This window comes from Lepisosteus platostomus, chromosome 3 (genome assembly GCF_059453375.1).
Source record: "Lepisosteus platostomus isolate fLepPlt1 chromosome 3, fLepPlt1.hap1, whole genome shotgun sequence".
Classification (NCBI taxonomy): Eukaryota; Metazoa; Chordata; class Actinopteri; order Semionotiformes; family Lepisosteidae; genus Lepisosteus; species Lepisosteus platostomus.
This window is the reverse complement of record NC_142613.1, coordinates 43,845,204-43,862,184: the sequence shown is the minus strand read 5'-3', so window position 1 is coordinate 43,862,184 and position 16,981 is coordinate 43,845,204. Positions and strand designations below refer to the sequence as shown.

General features: G+C 34.5%; 1 protein-coding gene across 1 annotated transcript in view; it reads right to left on the bottom strand.

Annotated features, from left to right (window-relative positions):
- Window positions 1-2,516: 2,516 nt before the first annotated feature.
- atg5 (ATG5 autophagy related 5 homolog (S. cerevisiae)) overlaps window positions 2,517-16,981 on the bottom strand; it is a 65,452-nt gene continuing 50,987 nt past the window's right edge. Inside the window, exon 8 of the mRNA XM_088625692.1 lies at window positions 2,517-6,936. Within this exon, the coding sequence (XP_088481818.1) occupies window positions 6,800-6,936 (137 nt within the window). The 3' untranslated portion in view covers window positions 2,517-6,799. The remainder of the gene's footprint in view (window positions 6,937-16,981) is intronic.

Below are 16,981 nucleotides of genomic sequence, written 5' to 3'. Positions count from 1 at the left end.
CACTGTAGAAACTGAAATAAATTCAAACAGACTTAATGTTTAATGTACACAAGTGTAGAGTATAACATGCAGGTGGCAAAAAAAAACAAACTACATAATAAATGGGAAGCACTGATGAAGCTACCAGGAAAGACATTTATATGATGCTAATGATTCTTCAAATGCATCTTCCATGCATTGTGGGGAAGCAACAAGAAGTAAATAATACTGGGTATATAGTTAAAAGGACAGAATTTAAACCAAGAGATTTTGTGTTAAAACTGGGAAATGCACTACTTAGATCTCATTTAGAAGAGTGATTAGCACATTATAAAAATATATTGCTGCTCCATAATGAATCCAGAGACATTTCCCAACTTAGAAAACGTGAACGAGAGGAAATGGGGAAATAGCAAAGTGCTTTTAAAACTGAGAACAGGAGGCACTGTTTTACACTCACAGTTGTGGGAGTCTGGAACAATCTACCAAAGCAATGATGTTGACGCCGATATCCTGGCTTCTTTCAGATCCTCAGATCAACCAGCTGCTGGCAAGAAAATTAGATGGTCTGAATTGCTTCCTCTTATTTGTAACCTTTCATATATTCTTGAGTAGTCCTTTAGCTGCAGGACTACAATTCATAACATATGATTAGTTGAACATGCTTTCATAATTTGTCATCAGTCTGATAACAAAGAGATTTAGAAAAATTCAACAGGAGACAAACATTAGCTTTATTCCAGATTTTGTGTGCCTGTATTACAGGCTTGTTGATGTATCCTGTCAATGTATTTACTGTAGTCAAGATCGTTCTTCGCATTTCTTCAGTTACTGCCATTCATGCATTAGGGGAAAGAACATCACATGACTCATTTTACCATGCTTTTCATCCTAACGGATCCATCCTGATAGGTGTTATATATAGGAAGCGACTCACTTCCTTCACCAATGAAGTGTAACCCACACCTATGTGACTAGGCAGCTATTATGTACCAGCGGTTCACAACACATCCGATCAAGTAATGAAGTGAGATACGTCTTTACCAATTTAATTCGGAAAGAACTTTCTTTCGCAGGCTACATCAAGTAATCCCATAGTAGAAATTTACCTTGACACTGTGGTAATGCTCCTACTTTTTTGAAAAGTGTCATAGTATATTTAATGACCAAGTCAAGACATATTCTTGTCAAGACAAGAATACATTCTCAATATATAAATTAAGTAAAAATATAGTAATAAATAAAAAAATAGAAATTAAGATACAGAAGGTGGCAAAGCAAATATATTACATAAAGAAATGGAGAAGTAACTTATCCATTTTAAGAATATTATTTTGTTCAGATCAAGTGAGCAGCTGAGGTCTTCTTATCCAATTATATATATTTTTTGCCTTTTTTAACAACTGTTGTTGTAGAAATCAATATAATAAATAATAGCACAACTAAAAAAAGAAATTATGATCCCTTAACAGATTATACAATGTGAAAAAAATCAAAATTATATAACACAAGGTAGCTTTCTGGTGTGGGTTCTTCTTCAGAAATTCACCCCATACGCCTTGTCTTTTAACACAAAAGCATTGCTTAAAAGTCAAAGAGTAATTAGGAAGATGATGTTTAAGGCTGTAAGATCAGCCACATCCCTTTGTGGTGTACCAAGACCACAGACCAACCACCTGTTCAAAATACGTTGCCAGAGGGTGCATTGTCTTTGAAATCTTGGGATATGACAAATATGAAATCAATATTTATTTTCTGGTACTGTGGTTGTACTGTGATGAAAAGCCCAGCTATTTCATTTTGGACAACCTCACAAACCACCAACTGATTATAGCAGAACAACTTATTCCTTTTATTCCTTATTTAGGGGGGATGTTATAGCACTGTATAACAAATTACAGTCTTGCCCTTTTGCAGCCATAGAGGAGCCAAACAATTAAGCCCTGTCAGCCTCTCATCCCCAGGTAGTGAAACTGATAATCTGCACTATTAGCAAAAATTACCACTATGTAACAATTTCCAGCTGTCTTGTCAAAGGAAGAAGGGGGTATCAATGATCATTATTCCGGTTAAATAGAGCAATGAGAAAGAGAGAAAAAGGTGTGGTGGGAAGTAGGTGACCAGCAGAGCAGTATTAGTCATCTTTACCCATGACTGATCACAATACATCAGAGGTCCTTGCAACTGCAACTTGCAATTTGGAGCCTTGTCTAATAACAGGTTTGGTCTCTGGCGGGGACTCAATGGCTTTGTGTAAATTAGAAGGCACTGCAGGGAAGAAGGGAGAGTTTTGTTGTTCCTCAGACAACAAATTAAAATAATACCAGGTGTACACCATGTGAGGGAGGAGTTTTGTCAAGGCTTTATGAAGTAGTCAGGCTTGGCTGCAAGATGCCTCATGAAGGGAAAGTAGTATTTGTATCTTCACCCTGTATAATATAAAACGACTTTTGAAATATGAGGAACAGATTTGTCATTAGAATGACAGAATATGCCCCCCCCAAATACAATCAGCAAAAAAAGACAAAAGCTCTTAATAGAATTTCCAGTCCCTTTTTAATTATGAAAACTTCAAAACCACTTTCTTTCTAAAATAAACATTTTTTTTCTGATATGCAGTATTCCCATTTGTAGTGCGGACAGTAACAGTTAGCATTCATACAGCAGCTTGGGACTCAGCAGTACCCAAAACTGTCACAGAAAAGCATTGTTACACTGTATGTGCCATAAGCCTTGGTTAAACATAAAACTGTCTAGATAAGACTTATCACTGCAACACCTTAGCAAATGTTTCTGCTTTTTAAAAAACAATTCTTTATGCTGGATGATACCCTTTTTACCTTTAAATGCAAAACTAACCATTTATAATTGTTGTACGATACACATGGTAGGACATTAGAAGCACAGGCTGAAAATGTGATTTTCTTCAGAATTAAAAACTATGCATCTCTTGGCATTCTTGAGACACCAAGTTTAATATTCACAAGTCAAGACATGCTTTTACTAGGCAATGCAGAACTTAAACTGCAAGAAGTACAAATTGAACAAACTGACCCTTTTATTTCTCATGTTGTAAAGTTCTTGCAAACTCCACGGCAATACAGAAATTCAGTAAACACAATCAGTGCGGGTATATTTTTTATCATTCTTACATTCTGCCTTAATAACTTAACAGTAATTCCAAAAAGAAATGTAATCACATTGGGAAAAATACAGTTTCTCAAGTGTATTGTGTAGAAGTATAATCACACAGGTGATTACTGTCTTTAGTGTAAAAAGAAATCTGTCCCAATAAAATTGCCTGGCCAGTATTTTGCCATTAGAGTGATGAAGTCTATGTAGTTTAACGGAGCTAGAAAGCCATGAACTTTTATCTGATAGATTTATAGGGAACCTCACTATAGAGAACCTTCATTTAATTAACTAATTTTAGAGCACTTTTTCCTTTGATGTGCAATCTGAGGCTGAAGTAATCACGTCCTCTTTTCATCTTTTTTTTATTTTTCTATTTTTTGGGAAACCACCCTCCAGCCACATTAGTTGGCTGAGACTCTGCGACATGCATATTGTTTCAGCCTGACTGTAAACCAACATTGCAATTTTCCAGTCCATCTTATCGGAACTAAGGCTTATTACCTGGAAGTGGGTTTCAAATCACCGTACAAACAGAAACAGGCCATTTACAAGGCAGACTATGCTCTAATCACCGGGTATTTTGTGGCCACCATAACAATGGTTGCACAACACTCCGTATAGAACAGCTGCAAGACTGCTTCAATAATTTATAAAACTGGTTTATTTAGCACAAGCTGATGTCAAGCATCTACAGTACTGCTCACCTCTTACATATTTAATCCTTTATTAATCAACTTACATATTTAATGCTTAAACTGTCTCCTGTTTGCAAACAAATTCAGGAGAATGTAAAAGAAAAACAACACTTAACATTAACAGCCCATATGCAACCAAGCCTTTCAGAATAAACAAACAAAATTATGGAAGCATAATTCCAGGAAAACAATATTTTTGTAACAATCCTTTAAATGGAAAGGTTTGGCAACTTTCTTTCAAAACACCACACCTTAAAGTAAAGTTCAGATAAAATGCAACAACTGTAAAAGTCAATAATATTACAGTGTTTTAAAAGTGGTACTATGATGATCCCAACCTTTCGCTGGTTCTGTATTTTATAAATGAAAACCAAGAGTATCTTTGAACATATTATGTTATGAACAGATACTACTTGGCATTGCACTGGAACTGATAAATCTTTCTTCTTTGAAGTTCTTGGCTTTAACATTTAAAGTTTAGAAATTAATAAGAAAAAAGGTATTTTGAGAAAGAAAGGTTTAGCTACTTCCTACTACAGATCAACTTCAAAAGTTATCAGAAAGCCAGGATAAGAGCATAAAAACGGGTTTGAATGTTTAACTTCAGTAACAGCTGAGGTTTCAGTATGTTCAAGGTACAGGGCAGAATCCCAGTGGTAATACTCAGAAAATCCATCCTTGCAATCTTTCAAAACGGAAAAGAAAAGTCTAAAACAATACAATGTCCTGTGTAATATACATCATTCTTCACACCGACTTGTCCTACATCAAGCCATCTGTGTAAAAATGATTAAATCTTATTTGTTTAGAAACAATTGCCAAAAAAATGCAGATGGCAGATGTAATGATTCAGAAAGCTAAATAACCTTCTGCTAATGCATACTTTTGGGAAATATGTTTTGTTGTGTACTTCTGACGACTGGTTCAATAATGCCAGATTTGCACAGACAGTTAATGAAACATCAGTGACGATGGTGGGAAGTTGTAGTCACAGATTCCTATAAATAAATAATTATTTTCAGCTGCCTGAGCCTCACGGTGTCTGGTCTACTGAAAAAGTCCTCTGATGTTCAACCCTCAAACAGAAAAAAAGTTAGGATCATGACAACCAAAATGTTTTTTTTTAATTTCCAGCATACAGAGTACAGTTCTGCAAAACAATTCTAGAACTAATTTTCATTATTGCTAATAGCCAATTTGGTCTGTAAATTCAAATAATTCCTAGATACCTGAAATCTTTCAAAAAACACACTCTTTACACACCTTACACCCAATAATAAATTATCGCGTTTTCAATTTTCTGCTCCAAGCGTGATTTTATTATTAATCAGTCACTTTCACAAAAGTAGCTTTTGCTTCAAAGAGAGACTGCTTGCAAAACACATGATTTCCAAACCCTGGGAGATGCTGGAGGGACAAATTTATAAAATGCTATTTTTTTCTTAAACTGTAAACATTTAATGTCTGTTCAATTTTTGAATACACTGTGTTTCTAGGTCCAGAATGTTAAAATATCTGAACAGAGCATAATTCTGCTTTGTAATATGCAGCTGAGTGAGCAGTCTGACTCACAGAAAAAAGGACCTATATGTTTAATCACCATCTTTTATGGTAAATGGTGGCCAAGGACAAAGTGCTCAAACAACACAACAACAGGAAGAAAAAAACAAATAATGAAAATACCTAGGCCAGGCTCATGTTTCAACATCAGGACCACTTTGTTCATCCTCAATCATGTGAATACACACATACCAAATGCATGAAATGGGCAATTCTGTAGCAGAATATTGGTTTGCTACCTTGTATAAACATGACAGAACTGTACGTTGTCAAGCATTTTCCATATATCTTTCAAACCTTTTCCAAAAGTGAGTTAAGAAAAAAAAAAGATTCTGAACTCCACTATGTTAAAATGGAAAGTGTTTGACAGCTATTTCATCTTTGTTAAGAACAAGAAGAAACAGAATATTACACTACAAAACAAACATTTGGCAAAAGTTTCCCCAAGTCTACTTATGATTTTGAAGTATTTACTTATGAAATACAGAATAAAAGTACTATATGAAAAGAAATAGATATAGAAGATATATGGATTCTTGTAGTTTGCTGTATGTTGTCAACAAAAGCAACAAAGTGAAGATAATTAATTAGAAGATTTAAAAATACTAGAGCGAACCAGACAAAGAAACATATTTTTCAACTTTTTAACACCTTTATAGATGTTTGTTCAAACCATACTCTCTGTGACCTCTCATAAGTAATGTCAAAACTGTTAGCCATTAAAATGATTACAGTACACATCCAGATTAAACAAGGTTTAAAGGAGGAAGAAGACATTTTGTGGTCTAATTAAAAAAAACTTGAGTGCCTTCTTATAAATTTGCTGTAAGGAAGGAAAGATCTGGACTAAAAAAAATCCTGTTTACATGTGTTGCTGAAAAACCCTTTAAGCTTTACTAACAACCAGTGTATATAATCTGGAAAGACTAAGGCAATGTTTCCACTTCTTATGTTTTTAACAGCTCAATATAGGCTACTTCAGGAAATACCCATGTTTACTTATTTGGCTGAATATCAATGCTACAGACTGAATGCAACATCTTTCCACTGAGTTTGTCAGTCTCAGAATGTTCATTACCACTCATCCTTTTTTCTGTATTTTTACCAGGAAGTCTTGCAAACGCAGGGGTCCAGCTAAGCTTCTGACGTTGTAGTCTGAGGTCAAATGACGACAACAGAGAAAGGCAGCGGTAACATAAATCAGCACCAGCACCACTTGGCTTATCAGGTGATGGGATCTCACATTTCCTGTTTGGCTTACAGCAGTGAGGTTTTTCTGGTCAGGTTGCTTCCGAAAACTAGAAAAAAGGTGAGATGAGACAGCTCTCGTGAAGCGTTCCATCTGGAGGGGGCTATAAGACTGCTGTTTGATTCAGTCTTATGGTATTCAATTTTTCAGTGAAAACAAAAGACAGAAACCAAGTTAAGATTCAGTCGGTGGGTGTGGGAATGACACTGATGTGAAGGAAATTGTCTGGGTAGCTCAGATGTTCACTTAGCCATTGGACTGGAGTCTCCAACATTGGCTCAATCCCATGAATCACCACTTGATACTTCTTCTGGTCATCTAGATGAGAGACACACATAAAGGGAAGTTAGTGACAAGGTTGAACGATAGGATTTTTTGCACACATTCTCACGCTTTACCACAGTCTTTAGGGATTGATGAATCATATGTGTGTGCATGTATTGACAGATCATATGACAATGTAGACAAGCACAGCAGACAAGTGACAAGTTACAAAAAACACTGGATAAAACATATATTTGGTCTGACTGAAAAAAGCAAGCAGTAAAATGAAAGAGGTCTTCAATAACAAGTGTAACGTTATAGTATGAAGATGATCAATCCTAGCACCACCAAGTCTCTAGACTAAATCCCGTATATATGAGACAAATTTCACAGTGATTATATCTGTAAAGCACATACTTATTAATATACCATTTACATAGACCAGATACAGAGTCTAGCTGGCCTTACTATTTCTTATAGCGCAGTACAGATTAAAACATGTTTTACATATGGTATTTACGTCTGTCTACAAGAAACATACATTTCTGTTTTTAAACTAATTAGGAATAAGGCATTTTAAATAATTTTACCTTTTGACATTTCAATGAAAGACTTTGTTTTACATCCAGACAAATAACTTTGAATATTTTATGTTTTATTTGAGAAGTGCAGTAGCACAGCAGTTAGCACTGCTGCCTCAGACTTCTTGGGTTCTGATCTGTGGAACTATCTGTGTAATTTATTTTCTTATGTCCAACCCTGTTTTGGGCTAAGTGGTTACGGAAGATAAATGGATATATTATTAATCTTTAATGATACTATTTTAAACACTTTCCTGGGACATTTGTGTCTATAATTCCCCATGAGTTTTTTGTTAAAAACAATACTACCTGCATACTATTTAAAACAGCATTACAACTCCTTTTTAAGAGACAATACCAGATAGGTGTCTTCTGTGGCCCATGCACACATTTTATTTTAGATGAAATAAATAACAGGACATTGTGTGTAGCACAGAGCTTTCAAAAGCATCAGTTCCAGTCTATACCTGGTAAAGTGCAAGATCCGGGAAAGCCACTATATGATTCATACTATATGTACAGATAACTAAAGGGTTTCACAAAACCACTTCCTATTCTATCACAGAAAAGGTTTAACATAAGGCTAAAAGAAATGTGTTATCTTTATTCTCACTTTCAGATCATCTTAGAACACAGTTGAAACACATGACCTATTACTGATATTCATAATGGATTATCAGAATTTCAATTAAAAATGAAATCAATTTTTTTAACATCTGTTTACAATTATTAACGAATTACTTCCCATACTGCACAAAACTAAGTGAAACTTCTGAGCACAGGTTAAATGTTTATGTGAAGAAAGAAGTGGACTATTAGTGAATTACTGCTTTAGCAAGCATTCTGGTAAACATGTTTAATAACCTTATATTAAGGATAGTAAAGAGATGAACAACTTTCAGTAATCACTGATTAAAGTCAAAATAGATTAAATCATTTGTCATGTATACTCTAGTTCACATAAATTATTTTTCATTTATGACTGCTATAAACAGCAGTTCTCCCAAATACAGATATAGGAAAACAAACAAAATATTCATATTTTAAAATACAAAAAAAGAGTAAAATTACATTTCTGTTGTAAGTCTTGAAGCTAAGATTAGATGGTATACTGCCTGGTACAACAACACTGCCATGACTTAAAATATATTCAGTAGTATTTTTAAGAAAGTATGTGGTACTCTTAGGTGAATGGCAAACCACTGTCTGAAAGTACCATTGATTGACTCAAATCGGCACACTTCAAAAGAAATATCCAACACCAGCATTTTCAGAACATAAACATAACAGATCTTTGCAACCCAACAAGAACACAAACATTATACATTCACATAAAAATGTGAATTTATTCCACTGCTATAATAAGTAATACAAGAATGTTGCAGCGTTTTAAATTAAATAAAGAAGTCAAATTAATTTACCATGGCTACTGTTCCACTATTCTGAAACGCAGATATACGAGTGATGACTAAACAACCCATCAGTGCATCATGAATTAAACTGCTGTATTTGACTTTCCACCCCTTTTCTGTAATTTTCAATTTTGTTTAAAATAACTTCAAATTGATGTTAATGAAACTTAATAGTGGATATTTTATGTTACAAAATACTAATAGACTTTACTAGGTCTAGCTTGAGTTTCAGCCTGTTCTGGCTAAAGCTACAGTTTCATGTAAAACTGTAGATGCTGTAAAATGTTATCAATGAGGAAAGAATGCTGCTAATATTGTTTGATTTATAATTGATCTGTTAGCTCCTGGCATTGTATGTGCTGAAACATTTCCTTGTGTTAGATTACTGCAACCTAATATAATCTTTAGTCTGAATTATCAAACACTTCCTCTCACAGTCTATCTAAACATGCTTCAAGACCTGAAAAAAGAATGGTTAATACAGTGTTCTAAATCTGTTGGTCACTTCTCTAGACAGAGATGAACGATGGCTATCCATCATTTAAAGATAGGACCCTTCCTCTTTGGCTAAGCCACAGCTTTACTTAATAAAGAGGAAAGTTTATTTCCAGGCCAGTCCATTGAGAGATACCTTTTATACAAGCAGAGACAGAATATATAAACACACAGTTGTTAGGGATCTCCACTGCCTTGTACGAAATGTTTGGGCCCCCAAAACCTTTACCTTCTATGCAGCAGGTTAATGTTTGTTATTGTTCAAGTTAAAAGTTATTCGTAAATCAAGTAGCTACAAAACAAACAACAAATTAGACAGATGTGCCAAAGGGCCCCCTCACATTTGCAAACACTCTTATGTATTTATAAATAATTAAATCATTTATTTCCCCGGATCAAACAATATAAAACCAACTAATAAAAGCAGTTAGTTATTTTTCTTTAATATTAATTTTCTTAATAAAATCTATTATAATAATTTATTGCCATAGTTATATTATTCAGATATATAGCAGCCTCAAGGAAAAACCCCTGCAATGACTACTTGATGATCTTTACAGGTTTAAAAACGTCACCATTTGAAAGATAAATATAGGTGCATTAATTAAACAGCTGTACATGTGTGGTGATACATTACATTGCAGCTTTTGGAACTTTCTTATGTGTCCTTTGAAATTTGAATAAGATTGCTCTGTATTGGTCTATCTTTATATTTGTCATCTGCTGACTGCAAAATAAGAGGAACATTAGAAAATAATAATAAGGTAGCAATACAGACTGTGAGGCCACAATGGATTATCTCAAACTATTACAATCTGACTGAAATCTAAACTTACAAATGTAATTTTTATAGCCAATCAGGGTTTAAAGAAGCGTATCGTTTTTAAATAAACATGACATATTTAATTGACTTGTTTATTATACACATATTGATAGACTGTATATATAATTTGCTTTGGGCTTAGGAAGCAATCCTGAAGTCACTTAGAAGTGTCTCACTGTTTCTAGCTTAATATATTATACAACTAGCTTCAAAAGTGACATGCTGCTTGATATCTGTTCTTTCTAACCTGCGCCTTAGGTTTGATATCCATAAATAGTATCAGGGTCAGAAAGAAACCGTGTAAGTATTTCTTGGAAAGTAGTTGGCTTAAAAGTCAAACACAATGTGCAAAATAATTAAAATCTCAACTTTTCACCAAATTGTACTACTTTTGAAAGTCGCACTTCTTAATTGCACATTTTGAAAAAAGGAATAAAGGAAAAACTGCAATACAACAACATTTTAATAACTAATGACATAAAGGGTAAATGGGTGGCAAAAGACTGCTTATGTGAAAATAACAGGTTCTCAGCTTCTGAGTACAATGAAACATATTTTAAAACATTCACTATATTCACTTATACTGATTTTAATTTAATATTCTAATATTCATTTATTGAACAAATTGTATGCAATATTTAAAAAAAAACAACTAAAGCAAAAAAAATGAAATTAACAACACCTCTAATAATGAAGAAATGTAGCAGACCCACACAGACTGCAAAACAAATATGCTAAATTTTGAAAATGCCAAGCCATTTCTAAATGTTGTTTTACATAAGAAAGGGTTGAAATAGCAGCAGGAAAATTGTGATGATTTCTTTTTGTAATAAATATCTAACTTGTGACTCCTGAAATAATGCTTTACATGGCTAAGCAAAACTGGAGATGATTTACAACACATAATAAATAGTGTCTACCATATTCAAATTCTGGACCACTACATGACATCTATTCTCACCAGCTTCTGCAACTTGTGCTGTCCAAGTCTTTGCCACTCTTCACCCACTCTTCTGCCAAATTCCTTTTTAATTATCCTTGGAAGACATGCAAATATGAGGACTGCTTAGCTTTTAACCACAGGCTTATGGGAATATTTAAATTGGTAAGGCACAAACAAAATAATTACCTGACAGTTTTGAAATAATCAGTAAAACACATCATTAGACTGCAAAGTGTAATTTAATGAGAGTATTTCTTGAAGCATTCTAACTATGAAATTATTTTACAGTCCATTACTTGTGGCCCATGACAAAATAAATAATAGATATTTCGTAATATCAACAAACCACATGAAAAAAAAAATCAGTTGCTGCATAAATAGTAAAGACACATGTGCTACATCATATCTCAACTATTCTAATTCTGACAATAACTGACATCCAATGAAATATTAATTTGGAATATTAAGAAATTTAGACAATTGCTATTTATCGGTTTGTGTTTTTTATACTAAACAGAAAAAAATGAGTCTTGAGCAACTTTGCAGATGAAGGACAATTTTGCAACAGCTTTAATGTATTTCTAGACACACTGACAAACAAATAATAAATAGGGGGGCCAAATTAAAAGCAGGTTAAATACAGACGAGCTGCTTGTCTGACCTGGGGGAGTCTGGACAATGCTTTTGCTCAGCGTCTGACAAATTCTTTAACCTCTCCAATGCTGATCTGCAAAAAACAACCTAATTGAATCCATGGACATGAAAAACCACAGACTGACGTCTCTGCTGCATACATCATGCTGAAGGATTTCTGCCTGAGCTATGGGGGTGATGCTCAGAGAGGTCAGGGTGGGAGGTTAGGCTGAATCCAGGATGCTGCCCAAAGGAACACATCAAACGTTCATTTTAAAAGGGCAATTAATCTTGAGAGAGAGAAAGAAATCACATCACCCTAATGCTTCCGGGCAAGAGGAATCTGAATCTAAAGACATCTGCATGACAATAAAAAATAGGCTTTATCTTGAGGTTAAAAAGCTTTCTAGAATTCAACAAACAAGTGGCTTTGTTCTGAGTAAAAGACTGTAGGCCATACATTTATACCTGATTATCTAACAAAGGAAAATATTTAATCACCAATCAATCATTGAATCCCTGTTTTTGACAGTTACTCTGTATTAAAGAGTACCTTCGCTCACAGTGCTACTTTTGGTTAGGCTTAGAACTACAGCAAATGCAGCATTTTGAAAAATTATTCTCAATAGACATTAGACTTGTATTACATAGGGTGGTCTGCAGAGGAAATAGAGGGCATTTCACAAGAGGCTGGGTTATAAAAGATATACCAGATGAACTGAAATCATAAATGGCACTTGTCAAAGAAATCCAATGAAAAGATCATAACACAAGTATCAAATTACGACAAACCCAACTGGTTTTTGATAAATGCTGGATAACAGAATGTGAAGGAATTCTATTTTAATTTTCTAGGCATAGCCTCTTTGCTTCTTTTTATGTGCTATTTTATATTTCTAGTGAATAAAAAGAGTCATTTTGTATTGTTAAGTTAACTTCTGTTCATTTCACACATTGTCATGGAAGTCCACTAATGTTTGATGAACACTGTCTACAATAATATAGTAGTTTCAGATATTTGTATCACTGTCTATTATAATATCTTAGTTTTAGATATTTTTATAATGTGCCACACAGATAAAAGATTTTGGAAAGAAAATCAAGGTGCATCATATTTCAAAAAGATGCATTAATGAAACTTTTCTACCTACTAATTAGTGAAAAAGAATGAATATAGTTTTTTGCATTAAAGACTTAATATTTACAAAGTTTATTTACTCAGCACATTTTTAGCCAGTGGATATTACCAGTTAGAATGGTCAATTTGTTTTACCATTAGGTAGAGAAGGCTTAAGAATCAGAATTGAGCACTGTAAAGTTCCTGCTTCACTTTAATGATGCTTAATTTGTCTACTGATACTAGGCAACTGTTAATACACTAAATGTAATACTTTGAGACGGTTAAACCATGAAACCACTGAAACAAGCTTAACACCAAATAAACAACATTATTTCAACAGTGTAAGTTAACTGTTTCCCGGTTTATTTTCTGGGTGGAGGAAACAGAAAAGGTTCAAAAGGGCTGAGCCCGTTTTTCAGAGACTAAACTAATAAAAATGAAAATAAACTCTGAATGAACCATGAAAAATTATCAACAAGGAAAAGCAAGTACATGAGTTCAAACAAAAAAAAAACACTTTTGTAAAGCAAGAAAACTTAACATTTAGACCACAAAATGTCAATACAAAAGGTGTGAACAGTATGAAATTAAAATAACTCTCAACAAGATATGAAAAGAATTAGGGACTGTTTTCATGGACAATGGCTGGCATTGAATCCTGAAAGGAGAAATACCAATGTCAGAATTAAATTTGATACTATTTTCTTAGGCCAATGTAACATGAAGTGCCAATACAGAGCAGCAGATAAACATTACCTTAGAAATGACTTCTCTTCAATGTATGATGATTATATATTTTTTGGAGAGCTATAAGATTCTTTTGTTGATGAAAGCTGTTTTATCCACATGGATTCCCATACCATAAAGTAGTACACAATGCAAGCTTGCCACTTTCTTAAAAATGCATACAGTATATATAGATTTTAACACGTATAGTTAGTCATTTAGCCAAAAGATAAAGTGAGGGAAAGTAACATGTAAAACAAGTCACACAAGCTTTATGATGTTTTAGGAAAGCAAAACCAATTAACTTTTTCTAGGAGACAGTCCACATGGATTTAGAAAAGTCTTGCTAAAATAACTTGCTAGAGTTTTTTTTAAAGCAACAGCAGTTGTTGAAATGAGCATTTTAATTTTCAGAATGCTATAGATAAAGTTCCTCATAAGAGATTATTTCTTAAATTATAGATGACAGTCATTACAGGAAATGTGCATGTTCAGGATGAGAACTTGTTTCATAGAAAACAGAGTATAGATAAGGGGTGAATGCTCACACTGGAGTGATGTAATTAGTGGTGTACCACAGGGATCTCTACTAGAACAGCTGCCTAATTTGTATCATTCAGATTTTGGTATATTTACTCGTGCATCAGAAAATGAATTTCACAAAAACAAATTATAAAATTTGAGACTGGGCAAACACCTAGCAGATGGCACAAAGTACAACATGTAGCGAAAAACTATAGACACAAAAACACAGATCTTGCCAAGGCCAATTCTTTAGTTGTTAATATTGAGATAACATTTACATTTTTATAAAATAAAAGATACAATAAAATGTTAGGATATATAGTTAAAAACAGAATGTAAATCACTGGATGAAGTTTAAAAATTTTACAAAACACTAAAAAGACTTTATTATGTATTGTCCAATTTCTGTTGCCATATTACAAAAAAATATACTGCTGCTCTAGAACCAATCCAGACAAGAATAATTAAATACACTCCTGAGCTTAAAGGAACATCTTCAAGCCTTTCAATACAGGCACTGAATGTTTTTATTCTTGAACACTATGAGTGGATCTGATACAAGTATTCAAAATCCACACACGCATTTAAACATCACATTTAAATGCTTTTTCAGTCTTGAACTTTTTCAGAACAATAAAATGTGACCCAGAGGAAACAAGTGGAAAACTGAGAGATTTATGCTAAGAGTCATTGGAGTATGGAACAAGCCATGTTCAATTCAATTCAATTTAAGCTTTATTGTCCCCTAGGTGAAATTTGTTTTACAGCACAGTCAAACACAACACAATACACAATGTTGTCTAAGCCTATACACTGGCTTATTGCAAAAAATGGCTGAATGAGATCCTCAGATCATTAGCTTTGAGCAACTAAACAGATCACATATGCCAAGTATCCTCCTTTAGTTTGTAATGTTACCTATGTTCTTATCTTGCATGGTACAATTTGTAGAAAGCCAGTAGCCGGAGGAGAGGCAAGAGAAAAACCTGCAGCACAAGAAAAAGAAGACAATACAAACCTCCTCACCCCCCACAATAAGTTCTATTGAAATGAGTATCAAATCATTCTTGAGTTCCTACATGTTCTACCCATTTTAGTATGGGTTCCCAGGTGCATTGGTTTCTTTACAAATCCCAGAGACATGCACCTTAGATTTCATTGGCAACTCCAAATTGTCCCTTCCTGGGGAGGGAGGGGGGTTAAGGGCTTTTTCATACTTACTGACATTGATCCTTATAAATCCAACACTATATATGGGATTAAAGAAAAAAGAGCAACAGAAGTATAATGGCTTCTTCTCATTTGTGGCCTTTCTGATGTTGCAATATTAACTAATCTGAGAACATAATGATTACAACATTGTAAAACCTTTCATATATTACAGTGCTGCTAGAAAGTTTGTGAACCCTTTAGAATTTTCAGAATTTCTGCATAAATTTGACCTACAAAATGATCGTATCTTCATATTTAGTCATAAAAATAGATGAAGAGAACCCAGTAAAACAAATAACACACAAAATGATATACTTTTTCATTCATTTATTGATCAAAATAATCTAACATTTAATGTCTAATGTCGAAAAAGTATGTAAACCTTTAGGATTATCAATCCAGTTAAGGGGATAATTCAGATAATTCAGGAGTGTCAATCAATGGGATGACAATCAGGTGTGAGTTTGGGTGGCCCAGCCCTATTTAAAAAACATAAACCTGAGTCTTCACTACCAAAGTCTGGTCTTCACCACACAGGTTTGTGAACGCATGCCATGCCTCGATCAAAGGAGATTTCAGAGGACCTCAGAAAAAGAGTTGTTGATGCTCATCAGGCTGGAAAAGGTTACAAAATTATTTCTAAAGACTTTGGGCTTCACCAATCCATTGTCAGGCAGATAGTGTACAAATGGAGAAAATTCAACACCACTGTTACTCTCCCCAGGAGTGATCGTCCAACACAAATCACTCCAAGAGCAAGGTGTATATTCCAGGAGATCACAAATAACCCAGGGTAACGTCTAAGGATCTGCAGGCCTCTCTTGCACCTGCTAATGTCAGTGTTCATGAGTCCACCATCAGGCAAACACTGAACAAGAATAGTGTGCATGGGAGGATAGCAAGGAGGATGCTACTACTCTCCAAGAAGAACATTGCTGCCCATTTAAAGTTTGCTAAAGACCACCTGCATGAGCCAGAAGACTACTGGAAGAATGTTTTGTGGACCGATGAGTCGAAAATAGAACCTTTTGGCTTAAATGAGAAATGTTTGTCGAAAACCAAATACTACATTCCAACATAAGAACCTCATCCAAACCGTGAAACACGGTGGTAGCAGTATCATGATTTGGGCCTGTTTTGCTGCCAGCAGTTTGGGACCAGAACGGCTTGCCATCACTGACGGAACTATGAATTCTGGATTGTACCAGTAAATTTAACAGGAGAATGACAGAGTACCCATCCGTGAAGTGAAACTCAACAGAAGCTGGGTTTTGCAGCAAGACAACGACCCTAACCACACAAGTCAGTCAACTAAAGAATGGTGGAAGCAGAATAAATTTTGCGTTTTGGAATGGCCGAGTCAAAGACAAGACTTTAATCCAATAGAAATGTTGTGGCAGGACATGAAGCGGGGAGTTCACGCAAGAAAGTCCACCAATATCACTGAGCTGAAGTAGTTCTGTAAGGAGGAATGCCAAAGGAGGCCAGAATTCCTCCAAACCGATGTGCGGGACTGATCAACAGTTACCGTAAACGTTTGGTTGAAGTCATTGCTGCTCAAGGGGGTCACATCAGTTACTGAAAGCATGTCTTTTTCTGACAAAGACATTTAATGTTGGATCATTTTGA